Consider the following 21,160-nt stretch of genomic DNA (forward strand, 5'->3'; position numbering starts at 1 on the left):
GGATCCGCCCTCCTAGCCAACACAGGCTCTGGCGCTGCGATAGCGTGTGGCGTGGAATTCTCTGTAGTTGAGCCAAACTGGGAGGGAATGGCCCTGAGAAGGCTGTCTGCGCTTAGTGCGAGCTTCCGGTGTGCTCTGGTTGCCAGGCTGGGTTTATGAGACTAGAGAGCACAACATGGGAGCTTAGAAGTCATGCTGAATTACAACGAGGTTTAGTCCAGAGCCGCCACGGCTGTTTTGGCATCAAAAATAAAAGATCAAAGGTAAGTAACTGAGAATCGATCGGAGAGTATTTGCATATATCGCAAATGCGAAAACACACATGACTTCAAGGCTCCCCAACATGTCCAGCAAAACTGTGCCCCTGAACAGCAGTCATTAGAAATCTTGTAAGTCAGACGTGGTATGCGCTACGAGTTTCACTACTGATAGCTAGGTTGAGTCCTTAGTAATCATGGGATGGACAGTTAATCACTCACCTCCTGAATGTGTTTGACCAGCCGGAGCTCGGCGCTGCTCAGACCCTCGGTGGGAATCTCGAACTTCACCGGCTCCCGCTGAAAACACACGTCAGGTCAGGTCAACGGGGGGTCGGTGGGATAAGTGAGGTCCACGTGAAGAATTGCAAAAAAAATGTCGAAAATGACGCAGGACCAAAATATCATTTCCAGCTTCCGAAGAAGTAATAATAAATCCACTTTCTCCTGACCGTGTGCCCATAATCAGCACGGAACGATCGCATCTCAGATCCGCAATTTGGCTATTTCAGGAGACCCATGAGCTCCTGAAATTCTTTGAAAATGAGCTCCTGAAATAACATAGCAATCTCATCGATACCGAGCGTAAGACCCACCCGTGGCATGTGGGGTGTAGATTCCATACAATGTGAACCCGGAAATCGGGGCGAACTACTCTGCTGAATCTACCGTAATTAAACCTGAGGACAGCTCGTTAAACCCATGTGTCTGGATCAGGAATTGTCACAAGGTAATAGGTATTGATTTTACGAACATGACAAGTCAATTCCGGTGTCTCAGCGTCTGGTCGTGCTTGGTAGGCGCTTAGTGCTCGGGGCATTGCGTGATGCCGCTTCATCAAAGGCAGGCGAAATGGCAGAGCGGTTGATGGCGCCTCGTTAACGTGATGTGAGAACTGAGAATGGTTCAGAAGATTGTATGGATACGGTTTTGAAGAATGACACCATTAGCAAAGAATACTGATGTGAATATGTTTGAGAAGTTTATTTTTCAAATGCATCAGTGAGCTAATGAGCGATGCCTATTAAATATCTATTGGATAATCAACGATGCTTAAAAAGTTACGATAGCGAAAAAGGATATCTGAAAGACATTTAACAATTACTTAAATAACACCCTTACAGTACAAGCACAAACATTCAATATCTTGTGTCGTGTTTGTATCTTGTGTCGTGAGTGTCGTCCAGGCTCCCAACTAACCTCAGTCAGTGTCTGGATGATGCCGCTCGACATGACGACTGGTTGTGTCACGGACAGCTGATGACGTCACTCCTCGTCACACCGGTGACGTCACCACTCCGAACGGTGTGACGTCACCGGCACGCTGACGGCGTCATCTGACGAGAGAGTTGAGTACGATCGTGGGACGGTAACCGTGTTCACTTTTAGCTCCGTCTACCGCGGCGCGCTCTCAGGGTTGGAGGACTGTCAGGGCGACCACCGCCCAGTGTCACTGAGTCACTGCGCATAGGTCACTGCGCCACACACAGGTGACCGGTCACCGCAGGTCACATGATCACCAGGTCACGTATCACACTTCTTCCGCCTTCCTCCGCCCTCTCCGTCGCCTTTCGCTGGTTCCCTTTTTATTTCCTGTCACTTATCCGCTTCCACTTTCTCGCCAATCTGGCCTTTCCTCCGCCTTTCCTCTTGTTCGCTGCCTTATCTTCTGACTTTTCCGCTTGTTCCGCCTTGTCTACCGCCTCCGTCGCCGTCAGCTGTCTCCGGCGACCCGGTCTGTGGGCCCGCGTCAAGGTCGGGTCAGTACCGCCGGCCACAGACGTTAGGCGATCAATGGGTGGCGGTCCGGCGGCGGCGCGAGCCTGTCGCCGGGCACAACACCGCCGCTAGACACGATAGGAAGGGGAATTTGGTGGTGTTACTAGCGGGGGTATCGCGAACACTGGGGGATGGGGAGGGGTAGCGGGGAAGGAAGGCAAGGACACACCACCCTAGGGAGGGGGCAAGATAAAATGGGGAGATGGGTGCCGGGGAAGGGAGTTGATGGTGGCACTGGGTGGTAAAGGCCAGGGAATGGCGGACAAGGATTGAGGGACAGGAAGTGAAAGTGAAAATGGGATGCATGATCGAGAAAAAAAGGAAAGAAAAGGTGTACCGAAGTGGTGGTAGATGGTGACGCAAATACTTACAAGGTAGAGCATGTTTTACCCCCAAGTGATCACAAAATAAAAAAGTATAACATCAGCATGAACCGAAACGTCCTTAAAAACACAAGGAAATATCTTTTTAATGCTTAAAACCGATCTCGCCAAATACACGCTGAAAAGGAAACAGTGCGGTAAAAAAAAGCCAGCAATAATAACACCACCCTACAAATTTCATGCGACACCACCCGCCACGCACCCACACAACAGTCGCCAGTCACGGATAATGAATTGCGATAGGGGGAGTGGGATGGGGAAGTCCCGCCCCCGATCGAACAGCCACAATGAGGTGCCGCCGACTGTGACGCAGACACAGTCCGACTCAGACATCGATTCGTATTATAATTAGACACGATGACGGCAGCAGTCGGCATTGTTCTCGATTGGTTGGGGGGGGAGAGGACAGGATTTACAGCGGCTGTGGGAAATAGAGCCGAAAGGAGAGTAGCTTCGTTCAGTGTGCGCGGGTCGTAAAGCATATTTATTGGAATATCGTCAAAAAAAAAAAATACTGATAAAAAGGCGTCAAGATATCAAAGATTCTGGACAATAAGTGATGAACATTGTGGCCTGATTTCCAATTTACAGGGGTGCATCCTACTATAATACAATTAAACGTGCTCCCTCATAAGTCACGACGCGTCAGTTTATTTCCTAACGCTAGATGTCAGCATGAACAACGCCTGGTAGGTAGGCTGTGCCGCAACGACTCATGTTATATTCGTGCCGCTAGATGTCAGCACCGATAAAGCCTGGTGGGTAGGCTGTGCCGCATTGCGTATCAGCGCTTATAAATCTGCCGCTAGATGTCAGCACCGATAACGCCTGGTGGGTAGGCTGTGCCGCAAGACGCCTCAGTTTACGTTCTTGCCGCTAGATGTCAGCACGGACAACGCCTGAATAGTAGACTGTACCGCAAAGCACAAAAACCAAAGACTCAGACAAAGCGGCTGTATCATTCACTTTATCATGCAGATAAAGTCAAAATGGCACACTGCCATCCAAGCTGGCTTACTGAGGACTTGAGAAAAGTTACGCTATGGGTCAGTCACCCAAGCTTCATCAGACAATCGAATCAGACCCTGCTGCCACTCATCAGCTCAGGACTCGGGTGTCAGCCAGGCTCAGCCGTTGTCAAATATTTATCCATCAACGCAGTGTCCCAGCATCGATCGCAGCCAAATTGGTCAGATCAATGAGCACCAGAATTCGAAATAAATCCAGATTATCCAGTTCGAGAAGTCATGTCACGTGAGCCGAACATCCAATAAGGACCTAGCATCGGTCTCAAACGTAGACCGATACGAGCTCCCTGAAGCCTGAAAATGCGTTCTAAACCCGGCCCAAAGCTTCCAGCTCAGTCGTGAAGGTGATAATCGATTGATTTCATCGGTTCCGGGGAGCGGAAAGGCGCGGCACTCAGCGGCCCATGGGCTTTCAAATCATCACCATTGCCATTGGACAATGGACATGCTTACCAGCTGCTCTACATCGTCCGTCAGGATGGACAAAGGCTTGTTTTGCTCAAGCTGTTGCCATGACAGCTCCTGAAAAAAACTGTTTTAGCAAGCGTTGCTTTTCCAATGTCATTCCCATGCATACTGCACTGTACTTCTCGAATGAACAGCTTACAAATATCGGAATATCTAAAACATCTTAGTGCAGTGCAATGGGTAATGAGTTAAATGACGTTTGTTTCCTGAATAATCCACGCCTCTGATAAGGAACGGCGTTGTAACTTGTAGTAAACCGACGTCAAAGTCTCGCACCCGAAATCAATCCAGCAAACTCTGCAGAATACTGAATCTGTTGAAAGTTCACGTTCCCATTCGATTTATCCCCACACCCAGCTCGAAGGCCGTCCCTCCCGGCGCGTCGCCCCGGGGCGGAGATGACGTCACGACTCACGTCTCTCCTATTGGCCCTGTGCCAGGTCACGTGACCGTGGCCGCCGCCAGCCAGCTCTATGGGCCACTGGAGCTTCCCGTGTGGGGGTGCCCGGGGCGCTAGGCTAGGCATGATGTCGGAAATGCTACCATGTCTCCAGACAACATGGTAGCGTCAAATAGCAAGCGAGTCAGATGTGGTTGAACCAGAGTTGAACAGCTGTTAAAGTGCAGCGCATGAGATCACCAATGGAGAAGGTGATATCACGCCACATTATATTGAAGATTCGATTTCAGTCAGTTGAAACGGATAACAGCTGAAGAAACGCACGATGTTCAACAGAAATTTGACTTCAAGAAGCAAATTAAAAGCTTGGCAGACAAGAAAAAAGGGCTTGGACAAACTAATAATGTGCTGATCGATAGATTTCACTACAATTCTGGCGTATTAAGTGCCGGTTTATCTCAAAGTCACTCAAGCTCGCTATTTATGAGCTTGCGTGGAAAGTTCACAGGCAACTTCGTAACCTTTTCAGTCAAGTGCGATGAAAACTGTGATAAATTCAGCGGGAAACAGCCATCTTCATACCCCGCTAGCCTGTAATACCGTAAGAGGAAAACTGAATCAGTGGAATCCATCATCGTTACATAATTCGCGACAGCGCTACTTTATTTATCAGACGTCAGTTTAGTTTCAGAATGTTACCGCGGCTCTGGCGAACTTTATTTTCATCTCCCACTGTATAAGGTTATCGTAGGGATGTTGGATGACATCGTATTTTATCTGAGAGCATTCCCTCCACACCAATAACACATGTCTCATAAACAAAACAGCATCAAGCCACACCACAACACCCGGCGAGGTCGACGCAAAGCTTCGTGATGTCGCTATACCAATTTCTACCAGCACCCAGCATTCGGCAGCCCAAGGCGAGCGTTGAATTAAAATGAAATTAAATAGCAGCCGTGGAGCTCGCTGAAGGCCGCCAGACGACACCAAACACGATAGGACGGATCTAATTACGCTCTAATCCAGACCAGCAGAGCCGCAACAGTATTGCCGCTTGGTTGAGCTATCTCGGTTTAGTTAGCTCGGTCGCTTTACCCATTCTCTTCCCTTCTCTAGATAAGATCCAAGTTACTGTTAACGCCAGACCCCTTGAGACCCTAATTTTTCGCGATTTTTTTTAAATGCGTGGAATAATTTCAACCATATTTAGGAAGTAGCTGTTTCAAGACCTGCCGAAACTTTTTCTTCAAATACATTTTGTCGTCACTTAAATATTTGTGGCACTTGTCATTGACTCGTAATGTTAACTGTTTTTCCATCCTGGATAGAGGCTTTCTACGTCATGACATTAGGCTCCGCCCACGATTGCGGCATTGACCCGTGCCCATCAGCGACCTCTGTACAAACGACACCCCTGTCATCTGTAAAGGACTATGAATTTCGCTGACGCTTCACGTGCTATGAATCAATTGCAGCAGACGGTCAAGTAAATGTTAGCAGTTAGGGTCTTGTTGACCCTTATATATAAGACCAAGAGGACCATCACTCCTCAACCTACTACTCACACGCTTCGAACAAACGTCAACGATTCCTAACAAATACCATTTTCGATGTAGGGTAGGTATCTGTTTGAAATACGAGCGAGCCTTATGATGTGAAGCGAAGGCAATTAACTTAATATTGCGTTGTTCGATGGTTGCATAGCGATGTACAAATCGACAGCTACTTGGTGACATCCGACATCCCATCATCGCATTATCTGCAACGCTATGGGCTTTAAATATAGGTGAATATTTCCTAATCTTATGTCAGTTAGGTATATGCTATCTGCCCGTCATTTGCAGCTTATAAAAAAATGAAACAAATATCAGCGAACATATCAGCATTGTACAAGCAATGCGCATGGAACATTTATGGCTCCTCAGTCATCATGTCGCTCTTTGGGCACTGCCAGACAAGACGTTACGCACAACTCCGCCGGCTTTCGGCACCGCTCGACCGTCCCCGCTCCCCGCCACAGCGAGAGTGACCGCGCGCCGGCCCGAAACCGCCGCAGGCCAAGACCACAGAGGCGGGGCTTAGCTGTGACGTCATAACGTATCACAGACTGACTGGTGATAGCCTCTACACACCGGTTGAAAATCTTGCTCGAGATTTAACATTACGAGTCAATGACAAGTGCCTGAAATATTAAAATGGCGATAAAATATATAAATTGTAAAAGTTTCGGCAGGGCTTGAAACGGCTATGTCTTGAGCTTGGTTGAAATTCTTCCACGCATTTAAAAATAATCGCGAAAAATTAGGGTCTCAAGGGGTCTGCCGTTAACAGTAGATTAGCTCGGTTGGGTGAGCTCAGTCAAACTAGCTCAAATAGGTTGGCTCAAACCAGTAAGCTCTGTTAGGAAAACTCAATTGGGATAGCTTGGAGGGTCTAGTCTTCGGATTACTTTGCTCCAGCCACCTCGGAAAATTAACTCGGTCAGGCTAGCTCGTACGAGATAGCTCAGTCAGGCTAGCTCATCTCACTCAGCCCATCCAACCCCCGTGTGCTGTTATTTGTGCCACGGTCGGGTAGAGACACCGCACCGCGGCCGCAGACACGTCAACACGCAGCCGTCCGTCGGTCGATTGGTAGGGTGTTTGGAGCGACTGAGACGGAGACGGCAGAGGCGGGAAGGTGTGTCAGAGGCTGAGGAAGGTAGAGCTGGCAGGAGAGACTATGGGGGAAAGGGTGGAGATTCCATGCGGGGAGGACAAGCTGAGGAGGACAGAGGCTAAACGCGGGCAGGGGAGGGGCAGAGGCAGGAGAGACAAGGGCGAGAACGCAGAGGTTTGTATAAGTGTGAATGCATAGAACAGAGCACGGAGGATATACTATGAGAGGGATAGACAATGAATGCGTCGAGTGCAGAGGAGCTCAGCCCAGGTAGTTTAGATGGAGCAGTTGGATAGGCATTAGGCACTACCACCAGGCGAAACGTAGCCGTAGATCTAACGCCAGACAGATGGTGCGAGGGAATGGCTCGCGTGCTCTGGATACAAATGAGACAGGGAAGATACAGTGGGCGACGTGAGGCGAGGAAGCCAATGCAGAGAGGAATGGCATGCTAAGTCGTTGTCTATGGTTGGGCTTATCGGCCTTCTTGGTTCCAGAATTATGTCCAGCAGGTTTCAAAGGAAACGAATCAACACCCTCCGAGATTCTCCTCCAAAAGTATGAAAAGTAAGGGGAAAATAACATGATTAAGTAGAGTGCCGCAAAACATTTTTTAGTAACATCACCCATCACTCTTCCTTATCCGTAAATGGAAGTTCCCAATAAGGTTTAACTGAAAGTGTCTCAGTTTTCCCTCCGCTTGCACTAAAGCACGATGGACGAGTTGTAATGGACATAACAAAGCATCTCTCGTAGATTTTACTCCGAAAACAAAGTAAGGCCCTAGCTTCTTTCGGTCAAGAAATAAGAAAACGGCTTGGACGAAAATGCAACTTATGTGCCGAGCTGTGTGGCCATAAATCTCTCCAAGACTTACGACGGTCAAGGCCTTCGTAAATTTTCATGAAGCAGCCGCACAGTTTATCAGAGACAGTGGCCTTCCACTAACAATGGCAACTCAAGACGCTCTTAACATGAAACATTGGGTGGAAACCAAACCATTTCCTCAAAGCAGAAGACAATGATTAAGGCAAGAAAAAAGAATGAGTGTACAAAACGAAGGCTCATGAATAATGTTAACAACTCAACATGAAGCATCACGATTAAAGGCACCCTAGATGAAAGCCATTCGGGGAGTTCGGGGAATCACCAGCCTCCGTTGCAGATAAGGTGGCAAACCAAACACGCAATAAACGGCGGAAGGATCCTCGTCAACTGGAAATTGGCTGGGTGTGACAGGCGACATACCGAGAAAGACAGGAATGTCGGGTGACCAGCCAAAGAATTTGGCAGTGATCTGCGTGACTAGCCAGCGGGAACTTCCATTACTTTGTCAGTTCAGGTTGCTTCCTTAACCCGCGCGGGGCTGGGGGGGTAAATTTTACCCCCCTCGCGAATTTTTGCAATATCTCAAAAACGGCGGCGCGCAGCGCCGCCAAACTTTCAGTACCTTTTCTTACATCAATTTGACACGTTCCCTGAAAATTTGAGCGAAATCCGTCGGAAATTTTTTGAGAAATTGACGTTTTAGTGACGTCATGTTCGCCATTTTCGCCTCAAAAACGGCAAAAGTTCAAACGCGGCTAACATCTTCATTTTTAAAGGAATCAAGACGTAACAAAAAAGGATATACGTAATTCTACTTTGTCTATCAAATGGCTATCTCGGTTTTTTGAAAATTTTGGATTTTGGCCCAAATTTTTCCAAAAAACTGACTTTTTTGGGAAAATAGCTATAAAATCCAAAATTTTGAGTGTATCGAAAAAACCGGAATATATGTCAGAGAAGTGGTCTATGTGTACCTACATACCAAGTTTTAGAAGAATCGGTTCAAAAATGTGGGAGTTATTCAAAATTGTATGACGTCACGACACACAAAAATTTTGAAAAATGACTTTTTTGGAAGTTCTAGACCTCGTACGGAAACAAAAATAGCACCATTCGACTCGCCGTGAAAAACTGCATCAGATAGACACCTTTTTAGGCCTTAGCAACCAACTTCAAAATTTGACCTCACTTGACCTGACCTTGACCTGACTTCGACCTGAAATTCATCCAGAGGTGGTCCATATCACTTATTGAGTGTGCCTATTGAATTCTATGAGTAAAATGACCCATAAAACATGTGTCGCACATGCCCTTTTCTATATTTTGTTTTTGGTGACCTGACCTGACCTGACCTGACCTTGACCTTGACCTCTGAATGATATTGTATGCAACGAATATTGTCTTGGTAGCCTAAGAACACGTTTTGGGAGATCAGTCTCAGTCCATGACTCCATTCTTCGGCAACTACGGTGCAAGGCCGATACTGTAGGAACTTGCAATTTGTACCCTTGACCTGACCTTGACCTTGACCTCAAACTTAAAATTAAGTACATGTTTTTAGTTGTTCGTGATGAGATCTTTCGATTGGCGTTTGAATTTTCCAAATCGGACCATTAGTTCGGGAGATAACAGGGGGGGGGGTAAAATTTACCCCCCCCCCCCCCCCCAGCCCCGCGCGTTCGGCTGGAGACCCCAGCCCCGCGCGGGTTAAACTCAGAGAAAACACATCTAGCCTGCATTGACTTGTCTGATTGGCTCCTCTGATTGTTGTTTACGTACTAAGGCTTTGAAGCACGGCGACCGCTGAGATCCATTTGTGCCCGGCTAGTTGATCGCTTTCCAAAATACTACGCACAGCGCAGTCTATCCCACCACGATCGACCATGGACATCAGCCTGATCACCCAATTCACGCAACAACCCACAACTACTGATAGCTCAATAACACTCACTGGACCAATCTCGTTCCACCTGCTTCACAAGCTCACTCATACAGTCACGTGACCTCGTTTCGCCCACTTTACACGTCCACCTGATGGGTCACGTGACCACATCCGGCCGCCACTGATCTAGCACGTACAATACCGGAAGTCAGGCGGCTCTCCCGGTCACACCCGAACCAAGCTAACGCTCGAATAGCTCGAACCCCTCCCCATCCCCCTGACACGTGCCTCTGTGGTTCAAAGGACGGCTCAGTCCCAGCGATGCTGGTCATGTATCGATAGAATGCGGTCCGAATTTCAGCCTGTGATGCTGCTTTAGGTGGGTTAGAGACTGACAGACTTCAGAGCATTGTTTGAAGGAGTGACCCTGAATTTCTCTGGGTCTCATCTGCTCTTATCGACTTAGATGGTATGTCGAAAATGAAGGGCTGCTCTGCTGAGTTCTGACTTATCACTCAAATTTCAAATGCACCCCGTCCATGTACGGCAGCAGAAGCCTTATTCATCACTTGTACAAAGGCATTATCCCCGGATCCTGACCCCTGCCGTCGCTGTCTGCTCCCTACAGTTCAGTAGCTATCAGCCACCAGCTACCGTTACTTACTTGGCAAACATCGAGGAAGGCGGACTGTGGCAGCACACCCCTCCATAGCACCCAGTCCTCTTGGCGTGCTCCTCTTTCCAGTTTCCACACCCCTTCTCTAGGATCCCTCCCTCTGGGTCCTTCCCCCCTCTCTCTCTCTCTCTCTCTCTCTCTCTCTCTCTCTCTCTCTCTCTCTCTCTCTCTCTCTCTCTCTCTCTCTCTCTCTCTCTCTCTCTCTCTCTCTCTCTCTCTCTCTCTCTCCCCCCGTACTGATAACCAGCCACCTGTCAGCTAACGAAAAGCCAGTAGCCACGCACCGACCTAGTACTCCGACCAGCGTGGTTTGGCCAAAGTACAAAGGTCACCCCCCCCCCCTGTTTGCATGATACGCAACTGGTGAGTACTGCTACCCCTCCCCCCTCCATGTGCCGCCCGTGGTCAGCTGGCCACCCCGTCGCTCTATCCTCCCTCCCCGCTCTGCCCCTGGCAGGACTGGCCTACTGCCAGAGGCGTTATCAGTGCTGCGGTCAGCCGGCACAATGAATGGGAAACGCTAGAGAGGACCTCGGCGAGGCTAGAGCCTGGGGTTGGAGCTGGCAGCTGCTTGGAGTGGACACTGATTGGTTGTCCTCTCTGCCCTCTCTCCCCTGACCTCCTCTGCTCTTCTCATTCAGTCAGACAGGCTAGAGGAAATGGAAGAGATTCAACGGAACTTTAGCAGAAGGCAGGACGAAAACCCGGTAAGGGGAGGTGTCCCGAATATTTCATCTAAATCTTCTTGTTTATAAGCAGACAGCGACAGACACCTAACCCACCCAGGTTTCGAAAACATGAGATACTCAATGTGAATGGAAGCTAGACAACAAACAAAAGTGAAAGGAACAAACGATAACCAATCACACGCCAAGAAACAAACGACAACCAGCCATGGGTGAAACGATTTTCGGCAACAAACAGCCACGAGAAAAAAAAATTCCCAAACAAACATACAAAGACGGAAAGAACTCAACAGAAAAACCCAGTTGCAGGAAAATCCTCGACAGCAATTCCATCCCATGGAAGTCTCAATTTACTTGAGCACCACTCAATTCTTGCTGACTACACCGCTTCCATTTCATGATTGCTTTGCTCCCGTGGGGATGCTCTCCAAGTGACACCACACGGTTCGTCGGAAGGTCATCTCAGGCTCAAAAGAAACGGTATATACCATTCGAAAGCCGACGGTGAGCTGAATCCAAAAATGTAATTTTTATCAAAATCGATCGATGGCCTTTTTTGAAAATTGCGTTTTTGTCAAAACTTAATAATCTTTTATTTAACGGGCTGTCCCGGACATTCTTGAAAACATAAACAGGTATTTTTTAGTTCCAGTGAAAGCTAAACGCCAAAAGAACAATATTTAGCGAAGCAATATTTCCAAACATTAATATGCGTCTCCCACAGCCGACAATAAGGCGCAATCACACAGCTCAGTGTCACGATAGACCAAAGTCAGCCACACAGAAGCGTGAATTGACCCTTATCGACTCGCAGACCCGGCGCTCTCGGCGCGCCTGACCGGTCACGGAAAGAACGTTCGGCTCTCGTTCTACTAAACAAATGTCATATTTGTCACTTTAACTGTCCACATCGCTATTAAAATTATTCAGGATACCTGTGAAGAAAATTCATTGTTCTGCTTGATTTACAACATGCTTTAATTTACATTTTTCTTATACATGTTTTGTTCCATCCAGCTGCGATCAGTGCCCGCGCAGGGGAAGTGAGCGGGGTTTCACTGTCAGAGGCTGTACTGGTGACAGCTGCTCGGCCGTGCGACCGGTCAAAGGTTACCCTACCCCGCCGGGCGCTACCCCCACTCCACCCGAGCTGAGGCCGGTGCAACCTCTGACATTTCAGCGCGGCCAATTTTCCTTATATGGGCATGATACCAAGCTCAACTGAGCAAAGTAGACATGAACAAATGCAAATTAATGCATGATGTGAAGATGACAGAACAATGAATTTTCTTCACAGGTATCCTGAATAACTTTAATGGCGATGTGGACAGTTAAACTGACAAATATGACATTTGTTTAGTAGAACGAGAGCCGAACGTCCTTTCCGTGGCCGGTCAGGCGGGCCCAGAGCGCCCGGTCTGCGAGTCGATAAGGGTCATTTCACGCTTCTGCGTGGCTGACTTTGGTCCATCGTGACACTGAGCTGTGTGATTGCGCCTTTTTGTCGGCTGTGGGAGACGCATATTAATGATTGGAAATATTGCTTCGCTAAATATTGTTCTTTTGGCGTTCAGCTTTCACTGGAACTCAAAAATACATGTTTATGTTTTCAAGAATGTCCGGGACAGCCCGTTGAATAAAAGATTATTAAGTTTTTACAAAAACGCAATTTTCAAAAAAGGCCATCGATCGATTTTGATAAAAATTACATTTTTGGATTCAGCTCACCGTCAGCTTTCGAATGGTATATATCGTTTCTTTTGAGCCTGAGATGACCTTCCGACGAACCGTGACCACCGGGTTACCGACCCCGTCACATCCCAGCCAATATCCATATGAGTACCTCACTAAGCTTTTGCGCACCCAGTGAGTTGATGGAAGTTCGTGCGAGCTGACGAAATCCCTGGGGATGGGAGGGGGGGGGGAATTGTCGCGACGGGCAGTGGGCCCGGAAAGGGTAGCAGAGGACAGGGGAGTCTGTCAGTGGAGGGGATACGTCGGAAGAAGGGGAGGTGCGTTGGAGGCCCGGTTAGGGAAAGGTGTCTCGGGGGCATCCGCGGCGAACATCAAGCTCAGCTCAACCGAAAGGAGCTTAAGCGGAAAAAAGCTCAGGAGGGGGAAGGGGCGAGATAGGAATGAAGCGGGGATCAACTAGAGATCATTGAGGGGCAGGGAAACGACAGTGACAATGCTTGAGGCGCCCAGAAGGCCGGCGTAGGCGTTGGTGTTGAAGAGGGCAGGAATGACGGTTGTTGAGCAGCCCGCGGGTGTTGTCAGGGGTTTGGGCAGAGACAGGTTGTGTTGGCGGGGAGGTGGAGAGAGCGGCAGGCAACAATGAAACCTCGCCGAAATGGTTGGCACGCTCAACCACCCCTCCCCTCCTCTCCTTCCCACTCTGCCAAAACTGTGAGCGGACAGCTGTTAACACGAAGGTGAGAGGCCAATGAACACTACACAAAGGATAGCAACAGGGCTGATTCCGAGCGAGGCTACCCACTGCCACCCCAAGAGAAATGGGGATTAATTCAGCCAGGCTGGGCTGCAATTACGAAGGAGCGAGGGGTTCAGGACAAACAAAGGAACTGACTCACTGGAAAATACTATGGTGCAACTTATACAGGCTTTTAGCGTGTGTTACATGGTAGAATGAATGCTACATGAGAAGACATCGCGCTCGAATTACAAAGATAGGCCAAGACAGTTTTAAGCTGTCAGGTGTTCTTACGGCAAGGTAGGCAACACGAGATTTAACAAATAATTAAGCTAAGACGCACCAGGCCAGCAGAATAGTGCAAACTGCGGTTATGAAGTGAATACAGTGAGCAGCAAAAGCTCTTCCCATCACCGACTCGGCCAAAGCTGCAGCAGCTCAATAGCGAGCGTCAACAACCTCGATTGAAGCCAATGCCGTCCCCTTACCGCCTGACTCGAGGCAGGGGCGTCACCTCCCCTCCCCCGTCACCACCCCGCCGAGCGGCCTCTGCCTGGGAGGTGGTCCCACTCCCCCGCCCCTCCCTTCCCAAACAGTCCCCCAAACACGACGGTAGTGAGCTGGGATGGCCTACCTTTGGAATGGCACGGCTCGGTTCTACGCCGAGACAAAACTAGATCACAACAAAAGGAAGATTCGAACAGACCGAACTCGGGACCAAACCACAAGTGAGAATCGAACCAGACCAAATCAGACTGGACCACTCATATCAAGGACCGCACCAGGCCACACGTGCAAACAAAAGTGAAAATCGAACCAGACCAAATCAGACTGGACCACTAATATCAAGGACCGCACCAGACCACATGTGTCGTGGATCGAACAACAGTGGGCCAGAGCTCAGCTTGGTCGAAGATATCACCGTCTAACGGCTTCCCGGCCGAGCCAGGACGATTAATTCCTTGGGTAAGAACTAAGAATTACGATTTGGCTCGATTGGATTAATTTCCACTCGCTTCTACCTCAGAAATCGTTTCCACTCCACTCAGCTTACCGTTTATCTGAAGTCGCTATTCCATCAGCCACGGATGCTTTCACACCATATCCCTGGGACGAGCTGGCGGCTGATCAACCAACTTCCAACAAGCTTTCCTCTCGCTCCTCTCGCCACCCAACTGTCTTTGAATCTCAGTCAGTCACAGCACTTCAAAACCGAACTCTTCACATCACACTCTCATCTCTCAGCTCGCCCACCACCACCGACCGCGGCCCGACTCCGCCTGAGGCAATTGCCGCGGGCCGCCGCCGCCACCGCCGCCGACGACGGCAGAACCGACGGTGCCGTCAGCTGATCGATGGAGACGACGCAGGGGCGGCTCCAGGCGTCGGAAATTGGGGGGATGAGGGGGTGGTGAAAAGAAAGAACAAAAAGAGGAAGTAGAGTGATTTAGTGTAATATAGAAAATAGTTTTGGTATGTGTGTAGAATTAAAGTCTATGCGAAAGGGTTTCGGGAATGAGCTACACGCAAAAAGGCCGGGTTACATGCCGATGATTTAGATCAAGGGCGGAGGGGGAGGGGAAGCGACGGAGACGGACAGGACTGGGTTAGGGTATGCAGATGAGAATCAGATGAGGTGTAAACATCGACAGGCAGATGGAGGATGGCAGGGAGCAGGAATCACACGAGATAGAGGAGGAGGAGGCAGGGAAGGAAGGGAGAAGGGATGGAGGGAGAAGGAGAAGGAAAGTGAGAGGAGAGAAGGTAAGGAGGGAGAACGAGAGGGAAGGGAGGGAGAGGAAGAGAGGGACAGAGATATTGTAAGAATAACGTTGGATGAGGGCCTTTAAGTAAACAGAAAGGCATCCGAAGATTAAGACGGCATGCGACAACTCAATAGAAATGAGCAGCATTTTCCCCGAAGCCAAATACAGGCACCCTGCCAAGCTATGAGTTCCAGTGCCAGGAAACCCATCTCCCAAGGGAGCCACATTGTCAGTGTTTTATAATCTACCAGCATCCTCCCCCGGACCAGAGGCAACTCTGCATCGAAAAGTGATTCACCAGAGCGGGTAAACGAGATACTGACACGAAGGAAGGGGGAGATGGAACAGAGAAACCATACATCCGTTAGTCCGGGGGTCAGGCGAAGATGCGAGACGGCTTGGGAGACGAAGCCGATCACAATTGCCGCAGACGCTATGTCCCTTGAGGACGCTCCGTAAAGAATATAAACACTAATCACCATACAGATTTGATACCGTCGTTGATCAAGAGATGATCCTTGGATTCCCATAAAATGAATATCAGAATATAAACAGGAAGACAAGAAGGTTGATTAAGCCGGCTTTGAACAGGGTGCACCGCACTCAATACCCACTGTACCAATCAAATAAACAGGCGATAATCAGGCATGTCATTACCTCAGCAGTCCCAAGACGAGCCCAATATTCCCAGCTGATTCAGCCCGAAGACCCAGACCACCACCCCACCCCGTGGGGGCCCGTTGGGGAGATCTGATGACGTCACCACAGCCGGGGCGGGATTTGGCATCTTGCCAGGACCCCCCCCCCCCCCCCGCCTCCCCCCCCCCCCCCCAGGGACGCCCACCCGGCCCTCATCCCGTGGTGGTGAGCACAAAATGAGATGATTAACATTGCCCAGCTGTCGGCCAGCCGTGCAGACGAAACACGACACAAACAAGCCGACAATAAGGGCCACGTGCCGCAGCGCCAGCATTAGATTCACGCCATTAGGGACAGTGGCAGTAAAGGCCAAAAACCACGGCACTGGTATGTCCGATGCTCGAGTAGGACACCAACCAAAACACCGAGCGTGGTCAGAAGGAAGAGAACAGCCCACAAAGACAAAAAAGGACTCCAGCTTGATTCAGAGAGATACCGAACGGCTGCACTTACTAATTCAGCGCAACACATCAGTGCAAGGTCTATGATTCGGTTCCGACTCCGGAATTCAACACATCTGAACCCTGCATTCAGCATTGGGTGCATGGTCCTGTCCAATGGCAGTCTCGAGCTCGATTCCAGTGACCTCAGTAGGTACACCAACGGATCGGATCCCTCGTGCTCGCCCCATCCTCTGGGTACAAAGATTGGTGGACCCAGGTATGTTCCCTGTATCGGACACCGGAAATCGGGCGCATCGGCCGACACGGCTATAAGCTCCAGAAGGCCATTGATGCGATCCTGCCGTGCTGCTCCCTACTGCTGTTAGAACTAAGCACAATCACGAAACCATGATTCCCTTCCCTAGGGATTGGGAAGAATATGGAGAGGGAGTCACAAGTGACACACTGAACAGTGATCAACCTCTTGACTGAGTGAACTCGCAGAGACCCAGATGCAAACGATCGAGGTTTTTCCACGGGACTCTCACTCACCCCCTCTTAGTCCATCCGTGGTCAAGCAAGTCCTTTCGCCCGACAACACCGAAGAACGACTGACACTGAGTACGAGCTCCACAATGGCTAAAATACACAGGGCACCAAAGCCCTCTAGCAGGCTGTGTCGAGACGGGGTAAAGCCAAAACAGGAGACTAACTGAACAGGAGACCACCAGGCCAAGATTACTTTACTACTCAGGTTGGTTCACTAGGGAAAAAAAGGCGCCGTAGTTACGTCACGGATTTGGTAGCAATCTGGTAGCAATTTTTGCAGACATCAATGGCGCACGTGTTGTTTGATCGTCGCCAATCCTATTTTACTGCACTATTTTGTTATTTCACTGCAATGTATTTTACATTACATTTGAAAATTGAAACAAAGAAATATTCGTAACCCAGCAAGTCAGTTATTCTTTGAGGCAGCACTCTGTCAGCATTGAGCCTTCAGAATGTGCCATTTGATAGACTTTACCACATTATCTACTCTTGTGGAAAACTTTCTTAAGTCATCAAAAATGTATGCACATATGAATAATTAGAACTTCATATTCAAAGTTTTATAGAAATAAAATTTCACATTACATTATCATAAGGCTACCTGTCCATTTCATCCAACCAATTAAATATTTATCCAGCAGAAGGGAGGTACCTCTGAGAAGGTACTGATATCTCTTATCTACACCAATATTTCAGGAAAATGACAGAGACTGAGAAGCTATTAAAACTTCAGCGTATGAAAGGGATGTTATGACTTATGTACCTTGAAAAACATCAGATGCTTTTGAACCATCTCATTCACCAGCAAACATCAATCCGGCTCCTGGCTTTTGTCAAGGAAACATTTCAAAATAATGCATTATTTTATTTCATTGACCACCTTGCAAAAGACAAACAGCAAACACATCACCACCAAAAACAAAAAAAGTCAACAGGTAGGTACCAGCTGATCTAGCCGTGCTGTGTCATGTGCCTTTGAAAAACTTAAGCAGTCAGGGTTGAATAAACACCCCAAAGTTAGCCATTCATGCATGAACAAGTGCAAAATCTGGTCGAGCAATTTAATAAAAATGAAACCAACAGCATTGTAGGTTACAATTATAAAAAAGGCAATTACAAAAACAAAACAAAAATAACAGCAGAGCTTACTCTACAAGGCATAACCATTAATTTTATAACTGACATCCAAATTCGCATCTCCGAAGTTTAACCCACCTACCAGCCACCTGCATATTTCTGCGCACATGTGCTGCGCAGTGTGCAGAGTCACTACACATTACACAATTATGAGAATTAAAATAGTTTTGAACAATCAAACAAGTCAGTACTGGTATGCAGATTCACAAGTTCTCTCAACATCTTCAACTACCAACAATCAAGAGCACCTTGTGATCTCAGTAACTCCGCAGATCCATCTTCTGTTTTCCATTTTCAGTTTTCAATTGAAATATAAGTTCCACCTGGGAGACACATGTTGCATCATTATGTTTAAACAATTATTATGCTTGAACTTTTGGTTTTTCATGTGAACTTCACTTCAAAAGTTGATTCAATTTTTAAAGTTGATATAATTTGTATAATGCTACGATCACGGCGCACCAAATCACAGATAACTTGAAAATAACCAAGCAAAAGCCTCATTCTTCAGCAAACTATGAGAGCTATCTGATCCATGCTGCATTGAAATAATTAACAATCGCCAAAATCACTCAAAATATGACAATTAAATTAGTATAAACTTTATAAAACTTTTATTTGTGAGGCAATGCGCAACAGAAATGCGAGGGAATATGGTAGTAATCTGGTAGCAATAATGAAGGATTTCCCCTGTAGCTGATAAAAATCACAAGAAACAATTTTTTTAACGCAGAGGAAATCCTTCATTATGAGTTGCAAGGACCATTTGATTGGCCCATTTTGGTCAAATATAGGCCGATTGTTTCGATTTCAACCCCATTTATCGTAATAAGACGAATCCATTGGCTTAGTGGTACGTCTTTTGAACACATATAGGCCTTGGATTTCTCCTAAGGCTGCCTGAAACACACCATGATTAGCATGCATTGCTATGGGTGAAGGAAAATTCATGCGCCGTGATGACGTCACGGTAAAGGAATTCTGGAGCTCGTGAACGGGGGCTGCACCAGGCAACACCTCACAGATCACTGGTACCGGGGGGCAACGCCCTCCAGCGCGATGTTACCAAGCCTACCTGGCATGACTCCAGCCACCCGCACGCTGGAGGCGGGGGAGGGGATGGTCCGCGCGCACACGGTGTGTTTACACCGGCAAGATCAGAGCGGGCGAATTTACACCGGTGGAATTTTAGAGCGAACGGATTTACACCGGGAAAGCCGTGTAAATACTCCGGGAGGATTTACATATATGGCAATACCATGATGGTATTGGTAGGGATTATAACTGATGGATAAGTACCTACATTGATATTTCTGTGACTCAAATCAGAGCTGAGAGAATATTACCAAGCTTAGATAGTACCTGACAAAGCTTTGTGTTCTGATCCAAATCAGTGGGTGGTGTGCCATATGTGGGGGTGGGTGGGAGGAGTAGCAAAGGAATCTTGGGTGGGAGGAGTTAGCAGTTTCATACCATTGGCAAGAAGAGCAAAACCCTCCACAATGACGCATGCTCATAAAATGGGTAAAAACAGCAGCTTTCCTGGTTTTGATGGCATGCCACTTGTAGCAAACCATAGAGAGCTAGCTGACCAGCAGTAGCCATTGGTGTGCACTTTTCAATGACTGTAAGACAAGAACTCACCTTTAGTTTAGACTTGGGAAGACTGGCTGCATGTTGACAGGTGGCAAGATTCACCTAGCCTGCTGCTAGCTCCTTCATTTTGCATGGTCTCTGGAAATGAAGTCATTTATCAACACATCAGTGAATTATTTCACGAGAGAATGAAGCAAAGGATGTGTTACAAGACATTCAGACCATGCAGTGACCCAGGGGGGGGGGGGGTCAGTAAGCACAGAGAGATACCATCAGCATCAGCCCATGCCTTGGGTGTAAGAACAAAGATCACAAAATTAGGGATGACACCAAAGAATAATAAGTTAGGAAAGGATAAACAGACCAGTACAGTTAGATCAGAAGATCTTGATCTTAGCAGAGGGGCCTGGCCATGCTCATATTTTGCATTTTCACAGCTCAACATTCAACTGATTGCTGAACTGTCTGGGCCTCTGGCTTATCAACTAATGGTCCATTGGTACGGAATCACCTGTTTCATCATCACCTTGTCTCCCATATATTACCTATTAAACCTATTTTGAGCCAAATAGGTGACCAAACTGCATGCATTGCATGCTAATTAAGAGGTGCCACAGTTTTTCCCCTAACAATAACTTTGACTTCAACTCATCAAAGATTGAGCAGACTTCATGGCATATCTCTCTGTCATGTAGCGTGTGAGCATAAAACACGTCTTCATCATTATTATGCCTTGCACATGCCTCAGTGTGCCATCTAAGAAATGGCAAGAAAGTGGTCAAAAACAATCATGATTGTTGGAAACATAGAGTTGGAAGATTAAAAAATGATCTTACTGGAAATCAGAGAACGGAACATAGCAAAATATGACGAAGATAAATGATTGCTGGTCCTGGAACTAATATCATCACACACAAACAAACAGCATGCAACAAGATATGCATGCAAAGAAAAACAACAACCTACTTCTTATTCATTCTACGACACGAGTTACCAAACAATAACATTTAGATTTGTTTAGTAGGCGTAGAATTTACGGATGGTTGGTGAACAGGAAAAAGTCGGTGTCTAAAGAGACTTTTAAAAAAATATCGCATTGTTGAAAAAATCGCCGCCAAACAAATCTTTAGCCTTGATGAAAAACGTCTCATGAAAGTGCTGGTCTTTGATTTTATTATCAAAGATAAATGCATGCATAGATATATAGATAAAAGCAAAGATATTTGTTCATTTCTACGCGCTTTTGTTCTATATCTCTCAAGGTTATTGGAATTTTCAGTATAATTCTCAGAATTTATTTCAGCAAACCTTGATTTCAATTTCTTTGACATCAAATTTTATTTGGATTGATAACATTTGACGTCACAAATTTCCTTACCCATCATAAAAAACATCCATAAAGCTTTGAATTCCTTTCGGCAATTTCTGGCAAAAAAAGAGCAATTCATCTATTTCAGTCCTCTTTACATTCCCCGGATAAAATATCCTTCTTTCCAAAAAAATATCTAATCCACATGCTAAATATAAAGCTGTTATTTGTTTTAGAAC

General features: G+C 47.3%; 1 protein-coding gene across 2 annotated transcripts in view; it reads right to left on the bottom strand.

The window, feature by feature from the left end:
* Positions 1–20,678, bottom strand: part of LOC122372479 — a 40,013-nt gene extending 19,335 nt beyond the window's left edge. For both annotated transcript variants that reach the window (XM_043349698.1, XM_043349697.1), the window contains exons 1-4: positions 20,579–20,678; positions 19,661–19,750; positions 1,458–1,994; positions 480–557 (exon numbers count right to left, since the gene is read on the bottom strand). In XM_043349698.1, the coding sequence (XP_043205633.1) occupies positions 480–557; positions 1,458–1,490 (111 nt within the window). In that variant the 5' untranslated portion in view covers positions 1,491–1,994; positions 19,661–19,750; positions 20,579–20,678. The remainder of the gene's footprint in view (positions 1–479; positions 558–1,457; positions 1,995–19,660; positions 19,751–20,578) is intronic.
* Between the last annotated feature and the right edge of the window lie 482 nt (positions 20,679–21,160).

Source organism: Amphibalanus amphitrite, unplaced genomic scaffold, assembly GCF_019059575.1.
Source record: "Amphibalanus amphitrite isolate SeventyFive unplaced genomic scaffold, NRLGWU_Aamphi_draft 001364F_arrow, whole genome shotgun sequence".
Taxonomy (NCBI): Eukaryota; Metazoa; Arthropoda; class Thecostraca; order Balanomorpha; family Balanidae; genus Amphibalanus; species Amphibalanus amphitrite.